We start from the raw sequence: 27,125 nt of genomic DNA on the forward strand, positions 1-27,125 counted from the left end.
AACTTCATAGGTGAAAATTATCAGGGGTGGGGTGGGTCTGTGTGAGAGAAATGACAGAGGTCTGTATACTGATGAAGTTTTGATTACATTACCATTTGAAAGTGCACAAACTTACGTGGTATGTTACAGTAGTTTGATTGTTAGCACTACGTAAGAGAGAATTCCACAATCTGTCACTTGTTATCAACTGAAATTCATGTTTGAAAATCCTTGCTCAGAGAACTGCATGGAGGTAGAGTTTCTAAAACATCTTGGCAATACAGATCAAGCAAGTAAATATAAATAATTGGTAAATGATCAAAAGCAGCGTAATTTTGTAAGTAGAGGAGGAAATGGAAGTCTGTGGGGTGGTCTGTAGAGTAGCAAGCCTAAGAAGATTATGCTATGAAAGGATCCCTACCTGGGCATCCTCTAGATGGCCAGCCTGTTCTAATAGCCTGAGCTGTCTCTTTTTGCAAACTCACAATTTAAATGTTTTTGCTTCAGAAACTGCCAGAGATTCTTGTGCCATTAATGCCACCTGGAACAAGAAGCTGAAGACATCGCAGACATTAGATGTGCAGCCTTCCTAAGAAGTCAGGGACTGTAAGCCTGGGATCAAGAAGAGGCTCTGCCTATCAGGGGCTGTTAAGGACATGCCTGAGCACTCTCTGACAACCAGACCTGTACACTGGTGCTTCCTGCAGGTCTGCAAACCACAGCAAAGACACATCCCCAGGAGTGCTGCACAGTGCAGGAAACCCTGTGTGTGCCCAAGCCAGGGCGAGCACACCCCACTCCCTGCAGCTGCTCTGGGGGACAGAGGCCAACAGGACACTGCTCACTCTCCTGCCACACTTACAGCAACTCCAGGTAATGTTCTTTTAGAGAAAAACACACAAAGCCAAAATGCCTGCTAAAAGTGACAAGGGCTGGCAGGGGATTAGTGATTAATCTTCAGTGTCAGTAAAAATTAGAACACTTTCCACAAGCCTCACTTTCAATTAGCCACTGTAATTTCTTCATATGGCAAAGGACTAAACCCCCTTGAAAAAGAAGAAAAATAAACAAATAAAAACCCCACAAAAATTAAACTAAGCTATTATATGTTTAAGTTCTTCAGTTTGGCAGCCCATAGCACTCTAAACCCCATCCTTATTTACAAAGCAGGAATACTGCTAATGTAGCTTAATGGATAGACAAACATCCACACCATAGCATGTCTTCCTTGTATGGAAAGTGCAAATGCCCCAGGTGAGCTTAGGAAACAAATGTCATATCCAAATAATACTTTTTTTTTCTATTCTATTGAGGGCAAAACTGTATTAAAGCTCTCAAGGACACCACTAAGGTCAGTGGGTCAAACCTAGCCCAAACTCAAACAATAGGCTGAGAACCTGCTCTCAAGACACTGTCTGATTTTATTCCATTTAACTCTACTGTCTTCAGGAGAGTTATTCCTGATTTACCTATGGTCCTTTCATTATATACATCAAAATCCCAGGCTAAAGTTTAACTGATGAGGATCATGGGCAGTATATGTTCCACCTTTTCAGTTCCAAGCTTACCTATTTCTCTAGGGTCCCAACTTTCAGAAAATTTTGAATTATGCTTATTGCAATCATATCCCTATATTACACTAGTTAATATTCACTTGTCTTCTTTCACAAACAGACTATTAATTAGAATGACCTAATCAGAACAAACGCAAATTCAAATCTAAATGAATGCCTCTCTAAAATACATGCTTTAGTTAGATTCATGTTTTTATGTCCCAAATGGAGGAAACAGAGTTAACTCCCCATTACTCAGGACAATGATAGGCTGGGACACCACAGATAATAGCAGTAATTTGGAGCCCTTCTAACTTCCCTCCATCACAAGAAACTTTCATTTTAGTTCAGGATTAATCCAGGTAGAAGATTGTTTCAGAGGCTGAGACCAACACAAGACAATGTATTTATGTTAATTTACCTTCACACTGATAAAATCTCACAAAATCTCAAGGAAAGCATGACAAACTCACTGACAGTTTGAAGAAATGACTCTGACAAAGAAGTTGCCAGGTCTATGGAGAATGGTTCTTGTCTTTTCTCTGTGAAAGGCTATGACAACTGTGAGACATGAGAAGAAGGGATGAGCACAGCAAATACACAGCTATTATCTGGAAGACAAACACTCCTGGCAATACAATAGTTAAAGCATAGCTTTCAAAATATTTGTATTTCAATCTGGAAATTTAACAGCAATTGTAATATTTCAATGATGAAATGCATGAGTTATGTTATATTATTTCCCTCACCAAATACGTCAGTCTCAGAAATTTTGGGGTTTTTTTATTAAAAACAAAATTAAAGAACAGCAGCACATAGGCTTGGCCTTTACACAAAAAGGTAAATCATAGCCACAGGTGCTTCCTGTATGTACCAGTCAGCCAAAGAACCTGACAGGTTAGACATCAACACTGCCATCAAATTTCCCAAAAAACAAATCTTAACATCCCAAGAACGTCTGAAGCTCACTCCAAAACTCTGACTAACCTCGCTGAAGAATACCCACAGCTCCTAAGAGGGTAGGATCTGCACACAGAGGGATCTGGCTCCACCCAAAGATGTGTGTTGCTGGAAGGCATCGCAAGTACACACTTCCAGAAGAAAGTGAGTTGAGACTGCTCCATAGCCAGGCATAGAGTGCACACAGACACAGGCATTCACATACAGAGCAGAATACAGGTAGGGAGGCATGAAGGTAACACAGGCTTTCATTGAATCCTGCAGACTTGACTGAGAAGCCAAAGATGAGAGAGAAAACAACACTATAGTGGTAGCATTTATGGGCTACTGGGAGAAAAAGACAGTAATTCAGCTGTTGCGAGAAAAGTAGATGTTGGTAAGAAAAAATGGCTTCATTTCATAGGATGCCCTAAAATTTATTTATTTTTAAATTAAAAATGCCATCTACAGATTTTTAAATCACCTGTACCAAAACAAATACATACATAATTATTGCTGTCTTTGCAGACATCAATACATCCATAAAAGGATTAAAATACACAGAAACCAGAATATCTCGCTATCCCTATTTTTTTAATATGCAAAAGAAATTAAATTTACATGAGGTTGTAGTCCTAAAATGCAATTGGCTTTTTGGGCTGCCAGCACATACTGGGGGTTATGCTGAGTTTCTCATACACCAACACTCCCAAGCCTTCCTTCTCAGGGTTGCTTTCTATCCACTTCCAGCCTGTACTTGTGCTTCAGATTGCCCAGAAGCAGGTGCAGCACCTTGCACTCAGCTGTGTTGAACCATAAGGTTCTCACAGACCCATCTCTCGAGCCTCCCAAGGTCCCTCTGGATCCCTTCCCTGCAGTGAGACAGCACCACACAGCTCGGTGGTGTTGGCAAACATGCCGAGGGTGAGCTCCATCCCTGTCACTGACAGAGGTGTTAGACAGCACCCACCCCTGAGGAACCTCACTGCTCTCCTCTTGGACATGGAGCTGTTGATCACAGCCCTTTGAGTGCACCCAGCCATTATTATCTATCCACTCATTATCCACCAAGTAGTCAAATCCATGCCTCTCCAGTCTAGAGACAAGGATGTGATGCAGGACAGTGTCAAATCAAGGTGGATGATGTCAGTTGCTCTTTCCATATCCACCACTGCCATAACCCAGTTGTAAGACCACCAAGTTTGTCATGAATTATTTGGCTTTAGTGAAGCCGTGTGGCTGTCACCAATCATCTCCTTACTTTCCATGTACCTTTGCATAATTTCCAGGAGGATCTGCTACATGATCTTGCCAGACACTGAGGTACAACCGACTAACCTGTAGCTCCCCAGGTCTTCCTTTTTTTCCCCTTTTTAGAAGACAGGCTTATGTTTTCCCTTTTCCAGTTAGTGGAAACTTCATTGACTGCCATGACTTCTCAAATATGATGGATAGTGGCCTAGCCACTTCCTTGGACAGTTCCCTTGGAATCTATGAATGCATCTCATCAGGTCCCATTAACCTGTGCACTTTCAGGTTCCTCAGAATATATTGAACTTGACCTCCTACAGCAGCTGGTTCTTCATTCTCTCAGTCCCTTCTGGGACTTGAAGTCTTCTGCAACTTGGGTGCTGTGGCTGGAGCATTTGCCAGCAAAGATTGAAGCAAAAAATTGTTATGTACCTTGTCTTTCTTCATATACAGATAGTCAGGTCTCCCATTTCCTTCTGGAGAAGGCCCAGCTTTTCCCTGGTCTTACTTTTATCATGAACATATCTATAGAAGCTTTCCTTGCTGCCCTTGACATCCCTGATCAGACTTCCTTCTTTCAGGGCTTTAGCTTTCCTAACCTGATTCCTGGCTGCTCAGACAACCTCTCTGTATTCTTCTCTAATAACCTGTCCTTGCTTCCACCTGCTGTAGGCTTCTTTTTTGTGTTTGAGTTTGTCCAGGAGCTCTTTGTCCATCCATAGAGGCCTCCTAGCCTTTTTACCTGATTTCCTCTTTGTTAGGATACATCACTCCTGAGTTTGGAGGAGGGAATTCTTGAATATTAACCACCTTTCTCAGGCTTCTCTTCCCTCCAGGACTTTGTCCCATGGCACTCTATCAAGCAGATCCCTGAATAGGCCAAAATCTGCTCTGCTGAAGTCCAGAGTATTGAGTTTGCTGTGCACCCTCATCACCACCCTGAGGATCTCAAACTCCACCACTTCATGGTCACTGCAGCCCAGGCTGCTCTGGAGATTCACATTCCCCCCCAGATCCTACTTATTGGTGAGAACAAAGGCCAGCACAGAACCTCTCCTTGTTGGCTCCCCTGTCTCTTGGAGGAGTTACCATTAATGCATGCCAGGAATCTCCTGGATTGCTTTTGCTCCCTTGTGTTGTCCTTCCAGCAGATGTTGGGGTGGATGAAGTCCCTCATGAACACCAGGAGTTCTGAACGTGAGAACACCCATAGGGGACCCCATGTGCTCCATGGCCTGGCAGCTGTAGCAGACCCCCACTACAATGTCACCTGTCCCTGCCCTCCCTTTAATCCTGACCCACAGCTCTCGCTGGCTCCTCTTTCCCCCCAGACTGCTCCAGGCACTCCAGCTGCTCACTGGCATCAGGTAACACCCTCCCCTCATCTCTCCTGCCTGCTAAAGAGCTGTGTCCTTCCATTCCAGCACTCCAGTCACAGCAGCCAGCCCAGGACACAAGATCACAGCCCTGCAGGTGTGTGCACATCTCTGCCTCCTCTTGTTTATCCCCCATGCTGCGTGTGCTTGCACAGGGGCAGTGAAGCTGGGTCCCCACTGAAACCAACTCTCTGGCTGGAGTTACTCTGCAAGTTGTTTATTTAACCTGTCAGAACACAGAACCTTGAAAATGATGTAAATAAGTCTCTCCTACTTACATCAGTTAAAGAGATTTCAGCTCTTATGAATAATTGATGCTGTATGTAATTACAAACACTGAAAATAAAAAAATTAAATGGCTGCCTGATATGTTAGACCAATGACCCAACACAGTGAAATGGGCTGTCACAGCTCATTATTGGGAATCAAATGCTAATCTTTTCCCACCCAAACAGCTTGATCAAGATTTTAGGCTTTTTTTCTTTATTTGTACATCTATTCTTATGTTAAAGCAACAAAGTGAAGATGTTGATGAGCTTTTCTTTCTTAAATGTGTATCCTGTTACTTAGCATGTTTGTCCTTAGAAATTCATCTTTGTTATTGCTTGTGACCAGTACACTTGGTCATTATCTGAACTAGATAAGAGGAAACAAATATATATAATTTACAGCAATATTTCTAATCTTCTGTAATACCACTGGAGAAAAAAGTTAATTTGTGTTAGAACTTGTCTACGTACAAGCAGAAGATGAGTACATGTGTGGAGATCTTGGTTTGGAGCACTTGCTGCCCTCAACCCTGGATTACTCAGGATATGTGATGAAAAGTAGTAGTGTCAGAGACAGTAACTTTTGAAAGCAAAACTGAGCCTAAAAATACAAATGGAATAAATGTATGAGGGAGGTCAGCCTTCCTAGGCAATGCCTGGGCTACAAAAGCCCCAGTCCTTCCCAATGGCCAAGACCCAAGACCTGCAGCCTTGCTTCAGCAGGGGTCACCACCCACAGATTTTGTTTTTACTGAACTGCCTATCTCTGCCCTAGCAGAGTGGGTTGGGGGTTTTTTGTTTGTTAGAAGGAGTTTTTTTTAACATGATCCCAAACATCACTTGCAGTAACATCCTGCTTTGCTAATTTATTACCATCTCCAAGGGATATTCTGCTATAGTCAGAGCATAGCTTACAGTTACTACCAATCTGACAGAAAATGCCAATAATGCTTATCTTCTTACCATCTCTAAATGGCTTCTTTTCACTTGAAATTTCACAAGCTATTTTAAGAATATTGTGGTTATTTGCTTTCTAACAGTGCTGCATAGGCATTTAAATCCATTTCATGTTCTTTTCTGCTTTCTAATTTTGCTGCCTGGAGCATATATACTAATGTATGCATGTTCCCTATCAGAACACAAAAACTGATCATTCTGCCAAAGCTCCACCAGAAATGCCCAGATCAGCTGGGATTCTGTAAAGGATCAAATTGGCATAATTGCTTCAGGTTCACCACCTCATAAAATAAAAAATCTGTACCTGTCCTCAAAACAATATTTCTGTCAAACTGAAAACTAGAACACTGAAGATTTTACATTAATTACTTTTTCTCCTGATTTCCTTCCCTTAGCCATTACATAACAGTGCTTTAGGTCCTTTATTGGGGGGGGGAGGTGTTGGTTTGTTTGATTGGTTTATTTTTTGCAAAATTTTGGCCTATGCCTTTTGTCTCTTGACAATATATATTTATTACAAAGGAAGAACATTGCAATCTCACTGATGGAAGTGGGCTGGAGAAGATGTCAGTATTCTTCTCTGAAGGAGTGCACCTTTGTGTAGAGTTTATAATTATCTCATCTATTTTATATCATTTGACAATGGTGAACATAACTGCTTTCTCCCATGCACATTCATACTACCCATGTTTAATCTAAAGCCTCAAAAATTTTGAGACTCAGGTTTTCCTACTATTTTTCATGTTTTTGTCACTTTGCTATTAGGTTATTACAACAAATCCTACATGGGCAAACACCATTAAGACTTTCCAAAGCAAAGATTTTATACGAAAACTCTGCTTGGTTCCTAGAACTGCCTTGGCAGAAATGTGTGGTACAAAATACCTTGATGAAGAAGTATATGAATATGTATAATCTGCAATCTGCATTGCCTGCTTATTCACTTCCTGGTGAAATCTAAGATTTTGGATGTGATGCATATTAAAGTTTGCATATTTTAAGAACATTACGTACTTAAAGGGAGTTTCTCTTGCATTCATGGTAATTCATTCTCAGCTATTCATATCTAAAATAGACAATTCTGTTAGCTTTCAGATAATGAGGCAAAGCACATTTTCCACTTGGTTTTAGAGACAGGCTGAGAGATGTACTTCATCAGAAAGCACAGTGACTGTAAAGAAAAAAAAAAGAATTTAAAAGCCCAAACCCCAAGTGTTGTTGCTTTAATGCAATGAGAAGAATGGCTGTTTCAGAAAAAAAATTTGAAAAAAAAAAAAACCTAACCAAACAAAATAAATATAAGCATCTAACTAGAAAAGCCATGGCCAAAAAGAGCAGCTCTTAAGAAGTATCTTGTCCTCAATCCTACCACCCAAAGGATGCCTGTGAGTGATACTGATGGCAGCATGGGGCTTCCTTGAGTCCAGCACGCTGACCAGCAAAACACCTAACAGTCCACAGGCAGAGCCTACCACCCATTTCCTAGTCAGATGTTCCACTGGTTAGACTACAAACAACATAATTCCCACATCAGACAAACTGTCCAATGTCTGCCAGCCAACCAAACCAGTTAGTGAAATGACAACAGCCCCAGTATCCTCACACCAGCTAGGAACACACCTACTGAAGTCACTTAACTTGGTGGCTCCCAAAGCTCAGATCCCACAGGTCTGAGTGTGGCTTCTGAGAACAGGTTTGGGATACTTCTGGGTTTTGTTTTTCTGTTTCTCGTTAATGCTTGTACTCTTAGGCTACCAATCTGGGCAACACCAACAACAAAAGCCTGGGCTACAAAAAACTAGTGTAGAGATCTGAGAGTTTGAGTCAAAGCTAGAAGAGATAGGAGGGAAAAGACAAAATCCAAAATATTTCGCCATTCCCTTCCCATATCCATGCAGTGCTACATTACTGCAAGCAGCTACTGGGGATTGCAGTGAAGCCTCTGGCCAAAGCACCCTTTGTGATTTGGCCTTTACAGCTCTCAGGGGCAAGTGAATGAAGCACAGCTGGTGCTGGCAGCTGCACTCACTTCAGCACAGGCCTTGGGTACCATGGCAGTATCTGCTCTCATTTACCCTTGCACATGTGTGGGACAACATGAGCCCAAGGAGAAGGTGAGATACAGATTCAACTTGAATAATACAAGCACATACCTCCCTTTCCAACAATCAGAACCACTATCCACACCCACAAGACTACTGATGATGCCCTAATTATAGAGACCCCAGGTGTGATTCAGGTTGAGTTTAATCAATGTCTGTATGAGCCATGTAAGAGAAATCCACCAAAAAATCCCTGGTGACAGTGATACCTAAGTACTCCACAAATCTTCACAGGCTTAATCTTGAGTTAGCTGCATGCTAGCCTGTTGGCATTGCTTCAGCAGCAATGCAATCAGCTGTTGCTGAAGACTTGTGAGATCAACCAGAGCAACTGAAAGACTGCAAATAACAAGAAAAATCCATCAACACTGAGCTACTATAACTTAAAATTTTGTGCTCTCTATTGATAAAGAATGACACAAAGGAGCACCACATCAATATATCATGCTGCCAACAATGAACTGAAGATCTTACAAATGGCACTTCCAAAACTGAACAGCTAGCAGTTTTTCTCCCCTGAACTGGGCAGGTAAAGAATAGTGACAATTTGGGTTGGCTACTTTCCAAGTGAGCAGGCAGGACTTAGACCCATTCCCTTGTGATGGCCCATTGTGATGGCTAGCAACTGAACAAAGGGCAAACAGAGCATGGGCTTCATCTCCATGATCACACCATCCTGATCCTGAAATTCCCCCTCAAATGGTTAGCTCTCAGTTTTCAAACATGTTACCCTGTTCTCACTCTCTCTTCTAACAAATGTAGGTATGCAGAACATGTTTCAACTCACAACACAATATGTTGCACAGCCCAGTTTCTGTCTCTTACTCAGTCATGATATTTTTGTTGTATCATGATACATACATTTATTTATATGACCACGATCAAAACCAGACCCAAACTGCTGTGACTGTCCCAGTGCCAAGAGGCAAACAGCAGCTAATATAGTACATATATGGCATAATGCCTTCATTTAGCATCTTTTTCCAGGCCTACACTCATATTAAACTGTTTTTTAATTCCACAGTAACAACTCAGAACATCCCAGGACTATACCCTGACTTGGTGAGTAGATTTTTGTGCCCCAAAGGTGCAATTTGTGCATAATGATGCCAAATATTGCTACTTGAGCCCCTTTACATATCTAGTCTTTATTCTCAAACTGCTTCCTACCTGTGCCTCAATTATGGAATCTTTGAGGGCAAATAACTCATTTTTTCAAGAGAATGGAGAGGTCAGAGAGATCCCACAGCTGAACAGACCTTATGGGCAGATTAATAGGACATGTTTTTTTCTGTCCTGAACAAAGCAACTCATGCAAGTGAGCTGAGAAGTGGCAAAGGAAACTACAGACACCAATTTATTTCAGTACCTTCTGCTGTCATGTGAAACAGAGATCACTGGCAGCACCTGAATAACATTCCCTGAGAAAAAGGGTAGCTGATGTACAAAGATGTACCTTCTATAATTTCTTTTCTTGGTACTGCAGTAACATTAAAAGCACTCTACAATGTAAACTAAATCCCATTATGTCTTTCAGCTCCATTTCTTGTGGATCACATTCAGAAATGTCTAGTAATGGCAACTAGTGGATTTTTCAGCACTTCTCCATTTTGCTCAATAGTTTGGGCAGCACTTGAAAAGTTGCATCTCTTGTAAGTAAACTTCAGCATCACTGTCACTTTCACACCCATTTTACTCTTTCCCTGGCTAGGGATGCTTGAGAACATTGCCCTGACTTCCTTCAGTAACTATCTGTGAGATTTCCAACAGGAGCCAAACTTTCCATGACTCTTGACAGCAAAACTCTCCAACACGCTGATTAGTCATCAGGCAACGAAATAATTCTTAGAATAAAATACTGGTCTTCCAAGGGAGGGTTAAAAAAAAACAAAAACAAAACAAAAACAAAATCAAAAATCAAAACAAAACAACCCCCCCCAAAAAAACCAAACCCAAAAAAAACCCCAAACAAAACCTACTATGCTTCCGTATCAGATTCCATAGAAAAATTACATGTGATCATGACACCATTTCCTGAAATACAGCTACAACCAGCCATAGCAAATGTCATGGGTCATGACCCAAAGACTCCTTTCCTGAAGACCTATCCAAGAAGTCCAACACACATTTTCACATTGTCTATTTACACTTACCTACCTGGGAAAATGATCTAAGATTTGGGTACTGAACAGGAATATACAGAACCAGAATAAAGGCAGACTAGCACATGATGATAATCCAGAATATTGCTCAGACTCTCTGCTTTGGGAAATGGCAGAAAATGCTTTAATCTGTGTATGACAAAGTGTTACTTGTCCTGATAGTCTTCCCACAACCTTCACTGCCTTTCAAGAAATTTTATTTCTTCTAGAGCAGGTAAACAGAAAATGTCCAGAGTGCATTAAAAAAGGAAAACAAAAAACTGCCTGACTGGGTACATGGCAGACTAGCAACCCACACCTCTGAAAAAAAAAAAAAAAATGCCCTACTTTCCAGACTATGCCATATTCCAAGGGCAAGCATTAAAAATTCTTCTCTTGAAGTCAAGACAATGTGAAAGCAAGCATACTAAAAAGCAGACTGGCCTAGTGATCTGGATATTCAAGTGTCCACAAAGATACACTAGAGTTTCTTCTTTAACTTACTGGAAGATGCATGCTTTACATTTAACCCTCAGCAGAAAAAAAAAAAAAAACCAATCCATTTTTGGAAATTAAATTGGAATTTTATAACATTTCTGTCTTGCTTTCTCAAAAAAAAAAAAAAAAAAAAAAAAAAAAAAAAAAAAGAAAAAAAAAATAGCCAAAACTCACAGAGTCTGATTTAGGAAGTTTCTGAAATTAAAGGATACTCAATTCATAAATCAGGATAAATATTGCTTTTCAGTTACATTCCCAGCATTCATATTAGGTTACTACAAGAGAAGATAAGTAGATTAAAATTATTTTGGGCAAGAAAAAAAAAGCTTTTTGCCCTAATAGTGGATTAAAAAAAAAAAAAACAACATAAAGTTACAAAAATTGACAACTTTTTTTTTTTTTTTAAGAAAAGACAGTGACTTAAGACTAAAGATTTATTCACCTTTTATAGGCACAGTCAATGCATGACCTTTATGTTAAATGCGACCTGAAGAGCACATGGTTGAAGGTAGGATTCTGTAGTAGTTATATGGCAGGAGCCCATACTAACAGCCACAAGCATCTTTTGTATAAACAATTTGGTAAATGACAAAATGAGTTAGGAATATGAAGTAATGCAATCTTTTAATTACACTTTTAAGGGCAATCTTTGTAGCCTAAACAAATAATACAGGTCTCCTCTGTTTGCAAGGGCTTTGCTGATTGCTCAAGTTTTCCTGCACCTTTCAATCAAAGATAAACCCATCAATACCTATATTTGGCCAGAAAAAAAAAAGACACATCAGATAAATTTTTTTTAAATTCTATCATCACCCTGGACTCTGTGATACAGAAATTTCTTTAAGTATTGTAGGCAAATAATGACACGTGAGCCCTTCACATACATACTGCTACAAGATCCTGGCAAGCTGGGAATGGCAATGATTCCATTTTGCCAATTTACAGGCACTAGTGCAAACTTCTTAAAGGCACACAGCAAATCTGTAACACATATGAACATTTAACCTAATTTGTCTTAACTCTCAGAGCCCTATTTTTAATTTGTGGATCATTCTTCTTCCTTAAAGGATAGTTATCAAGGGATGAGATTAGAACAGACAAAAAGTTAGCCTTCAGTCCAAATTCCTTTGTCTTGTGGATTTCATCCAGACCCACAGATTACTAAAATGAATTTTTTCCCCTAATTTTTAAGTATCTCTTATGACTGGTAGGATAGGGGAAGTTACTCCCAGTTACTATACTACACCCTATATAATAATTTAAAAATGTTTTTATCATTAACTTGATGCACTACAAGAGTTTAATCAGGCCAGTCTAGTAAAAACAGACAAGTATGTACTTCCTATAGCATATAGTTTCATAGGCACAGTAGGTGTTCCTGTATCATGACCTTAAAATTTCTGTAAGTATTATAGATTACCACTATTCAGTTTTAAAGACATGCTAGCAATTCTATAGACATGCCTCTTTCATTTGTTTCACAACTCCAGTTAAAAGCTCTCCTTTTTGCCTTTAAAACAAGAAGTTACTTAGAAATCAAACCACTTTCATAAAATATGTAGGATCTGACAACAGAAAACACAGTCAAATAAAAGCAATATGTATTAGCTTAGATATCAAAACTACTGATCACCAAAAGTATTTTTTTTAAACTGAGAAGTATGATTAAAAATTCTTTTGATATAAACAGGAAAATAGTGACAGTTTTGTATCCAGTGCCAAGTTTCAACTCACTGGAATTTGTATAATTTTCCAACTACAGACTAGGAAACTTCATTCTTTCCACTCCCTTAAGCACAATCAGTTATATGCATCTGATCCTCATGCTAGGAACACAGAACCCCATACCAATAACATACAATAACTACACAGGAAGAAGTTATCCTTAGAAAACATTGCAACTGCTCAATCTCTAAAACAATTTGTGCAAGAAGGCATGAGGCTAGCTTTAGAGGGGAAAAATTTATACCTAAAATGTGCTGCATTAAAGGCTATCACTAAAAGGAAGGTTCAATTCATCCCTTCATCTGGAAAAATAGTAGTTCTACAGCTCTATAAACTGTTTTGTCCTGGAATGCAGTGCACAAGTTAAACAATGTCAGTTCCTAGCCAGAAGTAAATATAAAGTAGGGTTTCCGGAATAAATGTGTACATCTTATTGGCTCGGTCTTTACATTTTTAAAGCAGCACATGTGTTTATAGTCTGACCTTTGTACATTTTCCAAATGAAAACAAAATAAAACCATCTCAGCAACACATCTACATATTTTCAGCAATAACCAGGCTCCTGTTACTTTCTGAGCATCAGTCACAGTCAGGTAACTCCTCCAAGTGTCACAGCAATTACATTTCTATTCCTAATAATTAGAAAGAAAGAGTGCTGTTCCACAGAACCTCACCTGTCAATTTTAAATTGGCTTCAGCAGAAGCCATTCAAACACTGGAAACAAGCATGGGCAATTTCATTCTGCAAGTGAAACACAAACTCCTTAACAAAAGAAAAAACTGAACTTGCTCTACCATTTTCAATTGAACTTAACAATGAGAAAAGCCTCAAAGAAAAGAAGTTTCTAATAATATGTGAAAAATAGAATCTGATACCAAACTAGTACCTACCATGAAGGACAGGTCACATAAATTCAGTCTTGGCCGGCCAGCTGATGAACACTAGACTTTCTCAATATTGGTACTAGATGGCTCTGAGCCAGACACTCAGGTGCTTCCTCCACCTGAACACTGTAGTGGCCCTTTAGGAATTTACTGCTTCCTGAATCAGACTCAGCTTTGCAATGGTACAATACACCTCCATGCCATATAGCCACTGCCTCTTTCAGGCCATCAAGCTGGATTGTTTTCACCCCAGCTGAATTGAACCCGTACGTCCTGGTTTAGGGAAAATTTGGGAGGAAACTCCAAATGGAATCCCTCTAGAAATCAAATCCAAGCCCTTCCTCCTACTGGTTCAGGAAAATACTTCCTTGGAGAAAAGTGGAAAAAAACCTCTTTATTTAACAAGCAAAGCATTCACAAGCATAAAAAATGAAATTATATTAAACAATGAAACCTGTGGCTGTCCTGAAGAGATGGCAAACTCAGAGTCCTTTCCGTGGGCTGTAGCTCGGCTCACTCAGTCTCTTCTCAGCCCCTCCTGCGCTGGAAATGCCCCAGCCCAGGCCTGGGTGGGCCCCGGGTGTGAGCTCCCAGAGCTCTTCTGGGTGTCCAGTCCAGAGCAGCTCTGAACAGCTCCCAGAAACAAAAGCCACTGCCCAGGGAACTTCTCTGGCTCAGCCAGCTAAAACCTGGCTAAAAGCAAAGGAGAGCTCTGTCCCGCTGTCTGTCCGTGCTGCAGACAGCTCAGTCCAGGAGCAGGAACGTGGAGGAGCGAGTGCAGCTCCTGAAAACAAACTGCGCGCTGCTTCTCCCCGCCTCGCTCTCAGAACCAGCCTTGCAGGTGCAGGACTTAAAATCCAGCATAAACAGAGACAACTGGGGATACAAGTACCATAAAGTCACCCCAGGACACCAGACCAGCCAACCAGTGCTGGAATAAATTCATGCTGTCATTTAAAGAAACAAAGAAGGCTTGTGCCAGTTTGTATGTTCAAAGCTATGTAGTCAGTGTTATTAGCTCTTCACAAGCATGTGTATAGTAACTTCAGCAAATTAAATATCAAAACTTTAAAAAAATAAAAGAAAGAGACATTGCAATAGATGTCAAAGGTGAGACATCAGATGGCAACATACTGACCACAACCACAAATAATAACTGCTTTCTCAGAAGCTGAACACATCTTCACAAGCACAGGAAACTCTGGGCTCATAAGAACAAAAATAGTTTTGCTTAATGGTTAAATTACCCCATGGCAGTGGAATGATGCCATGCCAGTGGGGCCTTTAGCAGTGCCTGCTGGGACCACAAGCCAGCTCCCAGAAAAGGGACCTTGGGTCTGTCACCTCCAAGCTAGAAGAGGCAATAAATGGCCTGCTTTATTAGGGAGAAGCACCAATACTCTCCTTAACCTGTAGGACTTGAGGATGTCTTTCTGAAGCCCATTTGCATGTTTAGTTTTAATTCTGTCAAGGATCCAGATGCTATAGTGGCAGAATTCTTACAGAGTTAGACCTAAAAACATTTTTCTAACATGAACAAGCACATTTCAGTAAGCACCTAGTGAGGTACAAGCTGACACCAAGATGACTACAATGATCTGAAATCCAGGAGTACTTGTCTCCTCTTCTGAAAGGCCTATACATGCACTTAACATCAGTTCAGTCCCAGAAGATCTTATATTATCTGGTGTTACATCTGTGAAGACAGTGAGTGTCATGCTACAATTGTAAATATTAATCTGCCTCCTTTCAACTGAGAAGGGTGATAACACACATTTCTGTGATTTATCTCCCATTATGCTCAAACAGAACTGTAAATAATATTTTCTCTCAAAACAAGGGAAATGGATATTAGCCCCTGACTGAGCTTCTGGATAAAGTGTAGACCAAGCAACGTTCTTCATTTCTCTCACTAAAAAAAAAAAAATATGGCAAAAGGAAAACAGAAAACAAAACACTTGATATCCTCTTAACAGCAATAAAAGATGGATGAGATTTTTCTGTCTCCTACCATCTCCTACTACCATTTGTTTCTTTTCATTGTTAACTGGTTTTTTGTTTTTTTATTCCAGTGCATAACAAAGATCCTTCAGCCAAAAAAACATTCAGATGGAAGAAGCAGGTTGCAACACAGTGCTGTACTTTTTGCTCCATATAACCTTCCCAGGAAAACTCTTTGGTGGAAATGGATCAATGACATCCAATTTTGGCAGTAGCAAGAAACTCAGGTCTTTTTAGCAGTATTTACAGAAGTTCTTGTTGAGAAGCTCCTCAAATTCCCAAAAACAAAGTCAGAGAAGAGGACAAACACCTACATATTTGCATGGAAAGAATAGCTTTCTCTTACAAGCTCAAACTGTTCTTTGATTAGATTTCCCAAGACTTCCCAGTCTCCCTATACCTCCCACACCCTGCATCTATGCTTAATGAAATAATTTGAAGGATGGACTTGAAGAAAATATGACATTGTTCCTCTTCTTTTTGCATTTTTTTGAGGCCATAAACTGAAGTAATTACAGATGAGCCATGTTCATATGACAATATATTCCAGAGAGACAGCAAATTAGGGTGCACTTAAATCAATGACTCCATTTTATTCCTGATACTAAGAAGGCAAAACCAGAAGAACAAATTACTTCTTTTCGCAAGGTGGATAATGGAAATTAATCTACATCTACTCCCACCTCAACTGCCAGCAGCAGCTACATTTCAATAGAAGGGGAAAACTGACACATTAGCAAGGGAGACATGCAGAAAAATACTGCAGATAAAATTTTTAACACGAATTGAAGTTAGTAGTATCTAAGAATAAATAACCATCTATCTTCTTTCAAATCAATTTTTAATATGTGCATTAGTCATTAAACAATATTTCCTGTAGGCTGAAGCAACAGGAAGGAAGGCAGACTATTAACTTCGTATTTAAATTACCTCACAGATGCTTAAATATTGTAGTGGTTAAGGCTAGATCAAAGTTTCTCATGTTTAGACTACCTATTAAAAACCAGTAAAGAGAGATAAATTATTAGCTAAAAGATGGGTTTTAGAGAAAGATGCCTGAATGTTATCCAAAGTTATTGAACAAAGTGGTTGGAAAGAAAAAGCACTATGCGTTCAGAACTGAAAAATAAAAACTCCAAAAATAGAACTAAGGATGAAATGATGACTGGGTCTAGTACTAAAGAGACTCATGAAGAAACAGGTCGATAAACCTACGAGATCCTAACTTCTCAATTTCAGTAGAAATTAGGCATAACTGGGGACAAAAAAATAAACCTCTCCCTCTATTTTTAATATCATCAATTATTAAGTATATACAACTTTCAAAACTCATTCATGATGAAAAAATGGGTTTATTACAATGTTAGAAAACATTTCGTTTGAAGTCTTAATAAAATTTTGATAGATGTCTATAGTATATATTGTAATTGTTTCTGACTGCAAGTGTGATGAGTATCACAAATATTGTTTTGGAAGAGAACAAGAAATCTCAAGACAATTCCAGCCCTCTATTAGACAGACTTTTTGTCATATTAACCATTGTTAAAACAGTAGGAATACTTAAACATATTCATTAGATTTTAGATATTAATTTCCAAGATATTAAATAGAAAAAATGATTGAGCAATACTTGTTTCAAGGACCTGTGGTATTAGTCTGCATTTTTTAGCAAAGGCAATTACTGGCCCAAAGATGGAGTTCTTCAGCATGAAAAAAAAGTGTAAGAGATTCAGAGAGAGGATCTAAAAGGGAACAATTGCACTGGTGAAAATAATGAAATAATGGGAAACAAACTCAGGGGTAAAAATAATGGCAAACAAACCAGATCAGTACAGCGACCATATATATTCATATGTGAGATAATCCAAAAAAGGCCACAGCAAAGCTGTCATGGACAGCTTGAGTTTAAGTTAACCCATATTCTGCAACACTTACAAATCTCTTACAACCCATGGCATTGAATTTTCAGAACCAGAAATGGGAAATCACACCAAGAATTTCAGCCTGTGTGCTTGGGCAGGCAAGTCTGAATGCTTATGCTTGGTTCCAGCTTGTATTCATCCCAACCAAGAATTCAGTACATCTCTTATTTATAGTCTACACTGAGGCTTTACAAGGAATGTTTTATTTCCAGTGTTGGGCAAGGATTTATTTTCTTCATATCTGGTATGCTTTACAATGGACAGTCCTGCTAAAAAGGTATAATATGAAAACACTACCACTATTTATAAAAACATGTTTGACATCTGCATCACTGGGATTCAGAAGGAATTGATGTAACAACAAATTGACACTGTTATAAAAGTCTTTATACAAGCAGGATGGTATCTGGAATGACTGAGCAGGAAAGATCATGTTACTTCTCCTTTAAAAATCTATTTTATACAGCAATTTTCTAGACCGTCCATTCAGGAAGTCTTCATAATATTTACTAATTGTCCCATTTAGCCCAGCTTTACAGAAACCACTTCAGTCACATAAGTGAAATTGTATGTGTAAGACAGCTATTCTCATTATCAGCCTTTACCTGCTCAAGCTCTCAGCTTCAAGTTCTTGCCCTGATGATTTTTTTCTTAATCTCATTAAGCAATTTAAGAGTGAAATACATAAGTGAAAAACACTTTCTGTTGTTACAGCATGCTTTTTACAACTCTACCTTCCATTATCCAGAGTGTTATAGCACAATAAGGCAAGTCTGATTCAATTAAAATTTGGATCTTTTTTATTGTTCTATTCTTTGTAATTTCCTTATTTTATCTGTGGTCTGCAAATTACTTTTCTGAGCAGCAATGCTAAAAGGATGCCGTTTATGGAAAGGATGGCAAACTGCCATACAGCTGTTGTACAGTTCATTCTGAAGATACCTTGTACCTACAATCTACAATTTACTCCTATGCGCTTCAGGCACCCTTGCTTGTCTCCATCCCCCTTCATTGCAGAGCTACAACATTTTTGTGTGACATAGTATCCCTGGAAATGCTGAATGAGGCACTGGACATTTGATTACCATCATCTTTTTGATTACCATCATCTTTACCAAAATTGTGTGTCTTCTGTGTTACTTGCTGCATTGATATAAATCTGGATTGGTGTAGTACACTGCCTAGAAACTGTAAATAGAAATTCTCTGTGAGTACTTCTGCTATTTTTATCACTAAGTGCACAAAAAATTGAAACAGAGCTCCTCATATTTTTTAATGAAAAACCAAATTGACAAACATTATGCTTTTCTACAAGGAAAAGTGTAACAACGACAGTCAATTAGAAACATGAAAAATGAAGATAAAACAAAGCACACTCAATGCCAAATTTCACCTTCTCCAACAAAGTCTTGTTTAGTGCTATGAGTGCAAACTCACCTACAGACCAAAAAATGTATTCCATAAAGAAAAAGATTAATTAAACCCCAAGTTTGTTATTACTTGTCAAAACATCCTGTTCCATGTAGTAAATGGGTGATCATTCCTACCCAGCATGTGGGTTAGCTTAAAAGGGTTCCCTGAAAGGATAAGGAGTTTCAGTATAAAACCCCAATATAAAGCTATCTAGACTTACCAGTATCATCACCCAATGTCCCAAAGAAAAGGGGAAAAAAGTGTATTTTTCCTTTAGAATTCTCAAAAGAATACTTTCAAACAATACCCTAATTGATGGATGTTTATGGCAATATCTACTTATAGACAAGCTTATTTCTTTTGACAGGTTTATCTAGCAAGTAGTAATTAATGTATACACAGAGTTCATCTTTTCTGCACCCACATCCACAAAACAAGCAACAATATCAAACAAATTGTGTGATAAATGTATCATCCCTGGTAGAATCACCTCTTCTTCTTCCAATTTATGTATGTCAAGACCTATTTCAGAAGCAGAGAACACTGAGCCATTTTTAATGGCTCTTTTTCTCAAACTCTTCTCCCTCCTTCGTTCACTTCTTAAAAATTGCTAACCTTTCTAAAGCACAGAACTTCTGTATAATTACATTCACTTGAAGCTCATAATAGAAGTTCAAACCTAGGTTGGTAACAGTTACACTACAACGTGAGTTTAAGGCATTTCCATTAAAATAATAGTTGATGAAATAACCATTGTGACATGTATTAAGCATTACAAGTAGGGACATTTCACCCTGTTATGTACTGTTCAACATTTCTTCATCAGCGACACCTTGGCTCTCTTAGCTATGAAGATGGCAGCTGTACCCATGGGCCTGTTGACCTTCTTCATAACAACCACTACTATTATTTTTTAAAACAGAAAATGGTTGAAAACCAATCTGCATCCTCAATAAAAAACCTGAGTTGAAACTTTCATTAAAATGCAAGTGTTATGAGGCTACAGACATGGTAATATGATATGAGCATATCAAAATATTTAATAGATCTCTCAGCATCAGATGACCAAATTCACATTCATACAATGCATTGACCACTGATTTTAGTTATGCTCACATTTATGCTCTTCCGAAACATATTTATAAGCCAAACAGAATTTCAGTAGAAAATTCAGGACATAAATTTGGGACAGCAGGGCTATAGCTGGGTAGAAAAATAAGGGTGGAGAATTTCATGTGCCTTCTCACATGTGCTGTCTGTTCTTTTATCTTTCTCCCCTCACCTCAGTTCTGTATCTCCCCCATTGTTTTTTACCTTTGTATTTTCCTTACCACATACTGACTCCTTTTCTTCCTCCGTATCCTGCCTTCCACCTTGCCTTCTTGTTTCTTTCATCACCGTCCCAACAAATGAAATTTCCCAATCTAGAGGTCATCTTTGATATTTGAAAACCAGCAGCAGCCTGTACCTTGACTGATCTGTACCTTGTGACCTAAATGTGTGATTTCCAAACCATATGTTCCAGATTTACAGGAGCACCTAAGGCCAATAAGTCTGAAGAGATTTGACTGTTTAGGTACATTTCATGCAGACTGAGGGAACTGGACAGAACCAGAGAACATAATGCAATACTTTTACATAACAGACGTGGGATATGAGATATACAGGTATTAAACCAAGCTTAACTTCCTGGCAGATGCACAAAACACCTCTGTGCACGTTACAAGCACTAGGTCATTATGCTGTAGGAGTACTTTCTAAAAACATGCACTCTCTTAATGTCCAGAGATTAATCTCTATTCTCTTCACCAAGCAGGGGAATAAATTGGTTTCTTACATTCACTTTAACACACAGACAGGAGTAAACACAGGGAACAAAAAATGTAAGGTTTCTTTGGGAAACTGAAATGAAGTCAGCAAGTGAAACAATATTCCTAGAGAGTTCCTGAGGAAACAAGTTTCCCTTTGAAACAGACAGATACAAGCAAGAAATTGAGTGTCACTGTGCAAATGTTAGTACTGACGTTGCTTATAGGTTGTAATTCATAATGCAATCACTACAAACCCATGCCAGCAAAATTTTGTCTTCCTATACATCCTGAATTAATGCTGTTCTCTTTTTCCAAGCTGAACAGTCAGCCAAAATTATCTCCACGTTGATTCTTTAGCGAAAAAGAAGCTGAAGACAAATTCAAATGTTTTTGGTATAGTTGTACTACCTTTCTGTCCACAGGTCTTTGGAATTTTCTCCTGCTTCTCTTTAATACACTTTACCAAACTTCAACAAAATATTAGCCAGCAGAGGCACTTCCACTCATGCATGCTTAATTTTGAGCAGGGATGCATAAATACTTTTGAGTGGAGGCTGCTATCATTTCAACTAAATTATTAATATAAACATACCTATGTTTTTTAAGTGGCTGTGTCAAAAGCATTCTTTCATCTATAATCACAAGTAGATACATGTCTGAAAGGGAGTCAAAATCCTACCAAAAAAGTGGTATATAAATGGTATATATTACAACTTCACATTTCCAGTTGCTTATAATTTTGTCAAACTAAGTTTGTTGATGACAAATCTCTCAACTTGAATAAAACACCTGTGTCAGATTAAGGAATTAAAAAAAACCCAAACAAACCACAAACAACTGCCAATTTGCTTGGGTTTACTCTCTAAAATAACTGTTCGCAGAAAGAAAATATTTTCATTTGCTCCTGTCAAAATTACTGAAAACTGTAATTTTGAAAATCTGAATTTTTTTTTAAGATTTACAGCAAGGATAGAAAGCTTTATGTTTTTGTGACTGTGTACACTAACAGAGAATAGCAGCCAGTAGCCAACCCCTGACCAAGGCCCACTGGACCAGCAAGGCACCAAATTTTTGCATCTGGAATTCTTTTCCCTCACAGAATCCATCTTCTTCTCAAACACCCACCCTGAACACTTAATTTACACGTTATTCTCTGAGTGACAGCAGGCATAGTCTAGAAAATTGCAAGGAGATATGGCCCAAAGCCTTGCCAAGGAATGCTCCAACAATGCCATGCTCCCAAGGGACTGGTCTGTGGCTGGAAACTTCTCTTCTAAATTGCATCCACCCCAGCCTGGGTCCAGTTGGGGTTGTCCTTATAATCATACAAATAATGCTTGCTTGCTTTCTGTATTTCAAAAGAGTGACCGTAGAAATTACTAAAACTTCATTTCTCATGTTGGCTAAGTACATATCAGATGGTAGTGATTTCAGCCATTATCCATCATACCACAGATTTCAGTTTGAATATATATATTTATAAGAAAATCACATGCTTTTCTATACAACCCCTGATTTAAGGGTATCCCACTATAACTTGTATGTATTTTTATATTGCTACCTTGTCCTTCCTGAGCCCTTCCACTGCTCTGATCTGCCCATTACGTACACATGGCACAAATGTAGTTGCGTGCAAAGTTTTTTCTGGTTTCTACAATTTACCTATTATTTCAAAATTTCTATGAATAGTACATCTGTAAGCACTTCAGACTGAATAAATGAACTAAAATAAAGACATGCCTTTAAAATTAGTATTGTAAGGTAGAATATGCATGTTTTACCTAAACAGTGATCTCATATTATTTAGGCACAATCAGTGGGTTAAGCTGAGATACAGACTTGCATTTTCTAGCTCAAGTTTCCAAAGAAGGAACCCAAAGCAACCAACACACCAACAGAAGTACACGGGGGAGGAGAGGGACAGCTGTAGTATTTTCCTGTTAAAATACACCACTATCTGAAAAAGATACCAAAACAAACTGAAGTAAAACAAAACAAAAGAAAAATCAAGTAAACAGAGGCTACGGTGTGCCAAATGATATATGCAGCACTGTAATTTTTGACTTTAAGGAACAGCAATGTTACCTCAAAAAACTCTTCAACTAATTCATATTAAGGCTAGATGAAATTTTTATCTACGGCAACCATTTTAAAACAGCTGTTACAAATTACATAGGCTATTGCCCATCAAAATAAGTTGCAAATCAATATGTAAGTGGTAAAGTCAGAAGAAAAGTATAGTCACTGTAAAAAGAATAAATAATTTAATGAGCATTTTCAAATGTTGCTAACACAATATAATAAATCTTAATATGCAATTCAGACTTGCTAAAAGTTAGACATATTTTCTAAAACAGGGCTCATTTTTATGTATATTTCCTGTTCAATTTAGTGTCTGCTATTTATTTGAGTAGGAATTAGTTGTTGTAACTGATTAATGCCAATATACCCATGTAGGACAATTAAATATTTTTTTAAAAAACCAACCAAACAAACCAACTAGAAAACCTGAAAAACATTCCCAAATTAAACCATGTGTTCCAAAGAGGATAATCTAAATGCTCTGAACATAAAGAATGTCATTTCTGAGGTCACCTTAACTCCAGGTGTCAATTCAAAACTATGACACCAATACAACAAAGTTCTCCCTCCAGACAAGGTAACTGCTTTTACCTTTATGTGATTTCTGCAGCCGAGGTAATGGACACAATAAAGACCTGAACAGATTTTAATTCAAGGTTCACATATAACTCTTAATCCTGAGTACAGGGGTTTTTTCTTTTTAACACAGCTTATGCCTCAGCTCATCATTTCTGAAACAGGATACACTTCCAAAATACATTTCAAGGACAAAACTAATATTGACAAAGAGTTCAACTGCAGAGCTTGTAGGTACTTAAAAACATTTGGTAGGAAAATAAAAGTTTGGAGCATTTACAGTGAGAGCTCAACAATGTTCTGATTGAATTAATTAAGGAACACTGTCAGTTTGAGATTTCAAATGTACGGCTTTAGCAAAGGAAAGATACCACCACCACCAGGCCTGACCTCCTTAACAGAGGTTTTCATTTTGCATTTGCTTATCCACTTTTTAAATTTATTGCCCTCTCCTAAGGATGCAAACAGGGCAAATTTGCTATATGGAAGTCGTCTAATAAATCATAAAGGCAAAAAAAATTTAAAACTTTCTCCCAAGCGTCAGTTCTTAAAAATTGCTACTTCTAGAAACAGAAAGCAAAAGCATAGAAGAAACATGCTTTGAAATTGGTATCTAAACCCATTAAACAAATATTTGAGTACAAGCCTTTATGCCTCCAGTTATTAACAAAAGGCTGAATGGATTCATTGTTATGTTACCTTAGAAGAATATATTCAGGGCAGACATAAAATTTGAATTTTAAATACACACTCCTGCACAATGTACATATACACAAGCACACTATTAATAATCATTTACCATGAGTTACTTCTTATTAATCTTCACATGGCTTCACAAATATTTTCATTTTTTGTTTCTTTTAATTAACAATTATTTGAACAGACAGAATTTACAAACCATAATACAATTAAATGCTCAAAATATATTAGGCTTAAAAATGTGGCATTTTAAAGGGTTTTTGTCAAACAAGTAAATCAATTTGTCAAACTAAGAGATTCTAGCATGTCCCTTAATGAGAATATTGGCAATAATAGCTTTTTCTCTTCACAATCACAACAAAAAGACTGTCAAAAGAATCTTAATTACTGGTATTCATTTGAAAAGCTTAGAAAGCTTCTTAGAGCATCCTGTAAAGTTACAGGTACGTAACACATACATATTAATAAATAAAACTACTTTTATGTACTTCCCTCCATACAACATTCCAGTTTTCCATTTAGCAATGAGATTTGGTGTTAGAATAATTAATGTTTGAAAGGCCACATCTAGTATTAGTGAAATGCGATAATTTTTTTCTTCCACATTATGATTATTTCAGTTTTCAAAGACAGCAAATTTTCAAATTTCTACCAATCTCACAGAATCAGCATTACAGTTTAAAATTGCAGAACTTGATTGACAGATTCAATTTCTCATTAAATACATGTGGGTATAGCTGGAAAGAACAGATGAGAAGAATGGCGACTGTCTTATGGGGTAACACAAAGCATTTTGAAAACTCACCCATTTCTTAAACACCTACTTGTTTATCTACATTTCCTGATGAAAGGCACATAAGACATCATTTCAAAACCTGCACTGAAATTCAACTAGCAAACAGCTGCCTTCCATACTCTGCTAAGTAAGTCTACCTCCAGCACGACTCGGAGGGATGACTGCTTTGATGATCTGATAAGATACGCCTCAAGCTATCCTCAAAAAAATACAATAAAGATGCTCGGACGCTTTCCTCTTCTCCATCTAACCTTACTGACTGTCCCTTCAGTCAGCCTGCTCATGACACAAAGACAAAGCACTGTGCACCCTTCAGAGGCAGCTCCCACCCGTCCCATAACCCACACCAGCAGATGGATTGGCACAGTCCCTAAATAAAACCTGTCAGCCACACAAAGATAAGGTGTCATTAGCTGCGTGTAGATCGGTGTTACCTTCAAACACAAAGATACTGCAAATGTCCTTTGCTGTCACAGCAACACTTGTTCCACAGGCCCTTCTAAATGCACAAAATTTAACTCTGGCTTTCAGGAAGAAATTATGTTTTAAATTGTGCTCTACTTTCTAAAACACATGTAAGTACATCTACGCAAAACGTTTAATCAAGTGCGTGAACAACATGCCCACGGGAGGTATTTTCTAAGGCAGACATGCCCTTGCACTAATCACGGAATGCAGATCTGCTCCTATAAAAAGGAAACACACGGATAGATCTTCGCTGGACTATGCCAGGCTCATACGCTTCCAGCGCCGCAGCCGGTGATACCCGCACGCCGAGCCCCAGGGGACAGCCCGGGAGGCTGAAGTTTGCCGCGGGATACGGGGAGCCTCCCGCGGGCTCGCTGTCGGCGCGGGCGGTCTCTGCCCGCGGTGCCGCCGCTGCCGTGCCCGCGCACCGCGGCCCCGCGGCCCCGCACCCGCGGGCGGCCCGGCCCCGAGCCCATCCCCGCGGCCGCGCACCGAGCCCGGGCGGCCGCGGAGCCCCCCGCGCCCCCACCCCCGGGCCGGCGAGGTGGGGGAGCCTTACCCGGGAACTGCTGCGGCGGCGGCGGCGGCGGCGGCTGTTCGTCCTCGCCGCTCTCGGAGTCGGTCTGCATGGGCTCCTCGGCGAAGTTGACCCCGCGGGCGTCGGGGGGGCCCCGGCGCGGCGGCTGAGTGCCCCTGTCATGGCCGGTGCCCGCTCGGCGGCCGCTCGGCTCCTTCTCCGCCGCCGCCTTGGCCGTCGCCGCCTCCTCCTTGAGGCGCCCGAAGTACTGGAGGGCAAACTCCAGCAGGTCCCCGGGCTGGCTCCGCAGCACCTCTACCGTGAAGCCCTGCAGCAGCTCCGTCAGCCCCGCCGGGATGGAGATGCTCATGCCGGGGCCGGCCGGGGGGGCGCAGCCCGGCCAGGAAGGGGGAGGGTGAGGGGAAGGGGAGAGGAGAAGGAGGAGAAGGAGGAGGAGAGGGGGGGAGAGCCCAGGGCCGGGGGTCGGCGGCCCGGGGGACGAGGCGCGCCCGGCAGCTCGCCCGTGGGCAGCGGGAAGGGGCGGGCGGCGGCGCAGGTGGGAGCGGGCGGGGGGCGGGCCCGCGGGGGGCAGCGGCTCCGGCTGCCTCGGCGGCGGCGCCTCCCCCCGCGCCGGGGAACCCGCGCGCATGTGACCCGGGAAACCATGACAACCTCCCGCCGGGACTGCGGCCGCCGCGCCCCGCCCGCCCGCCGCGGGAGCCGGCGGGGCGGCGGGCAGCGCAGGGCAGGGCAGGGCACCGCATCCCTGCCCCCGCACGGGCTGCCCTGCCGGGCCACGGCCACGCCGCGCACCGCGGCCCCCGCCACCCACGGGCTGCCGGGGACCCAAACCGTGAGCGCCGTCTCCCTGCGGGGGTGTCCGGGCATCCGCCCCGCGACCAGCGGGGATTCCCGCTGAGCGGACGTGTCCCCGCTCAGGGAAGGACCGCAGTGCACTGCTGTGCTTTTTCACGGCCATGCACCACCTTAAAGCTCTTCTCCACATCATTCATACGCATACAAGTGCTGTCGATTTACATTCATCTGTATCATTTAGTTTGGGAGGGGTGATGTGGTGCAAGCAAGAACATCCTGTTTGTTTCAGGTCCACGAAAAATTTAGCTGGAAAAAGAAAGAATTGTTTAAAAATGGGGGAAGAAGTCCA

At 40.2% G+C, this 27,125-nt stretch overlaps 1 protein-coding gene across 1 annotated transcript in view; it reads right to left on the minus strand.

Annotated features, from left to right (window-relative positions):
* PRKAR2B (protein kinase cAMP-dependent type II regulatory subunit beta) overlaps window positions 1-26,381 on the minus strand; it is a 76,219-nt gene extending 49,838 nt beyond the window's left edge. Inside the window, exon 1 of the mRNA XM_021539143.2 lies at window positions 26,003-26,381. Coding sequence (XP_021394818.1) covers window positions 26,003-26,330 — 328 coding nt within the window. The 5' untranslated portion in view covers window positions 26,331-26,381. The remainder of the gene's footprint in view (window positions 1-26,002) is intronic.
* Between the last annotated feature and the right edge of the window lie 744 nt (window positions 26,382-27,125).

The sequence above is a fragment of the Lonchura striata genome, chromosome 5 (genome assembly GCF_046129695.1).
Source record: "Lonchura striata isolate bLonStr1 chromosome 5, bLonStr1.mat, whole genome shotgun sequence".
In the NCBI taxonomy this organism is placed as follows: Eukaryota; Metazoa; Chordata; class Aves; order Passeriformes; family Estrildidae; genus Lonchura; species Lonchura striata.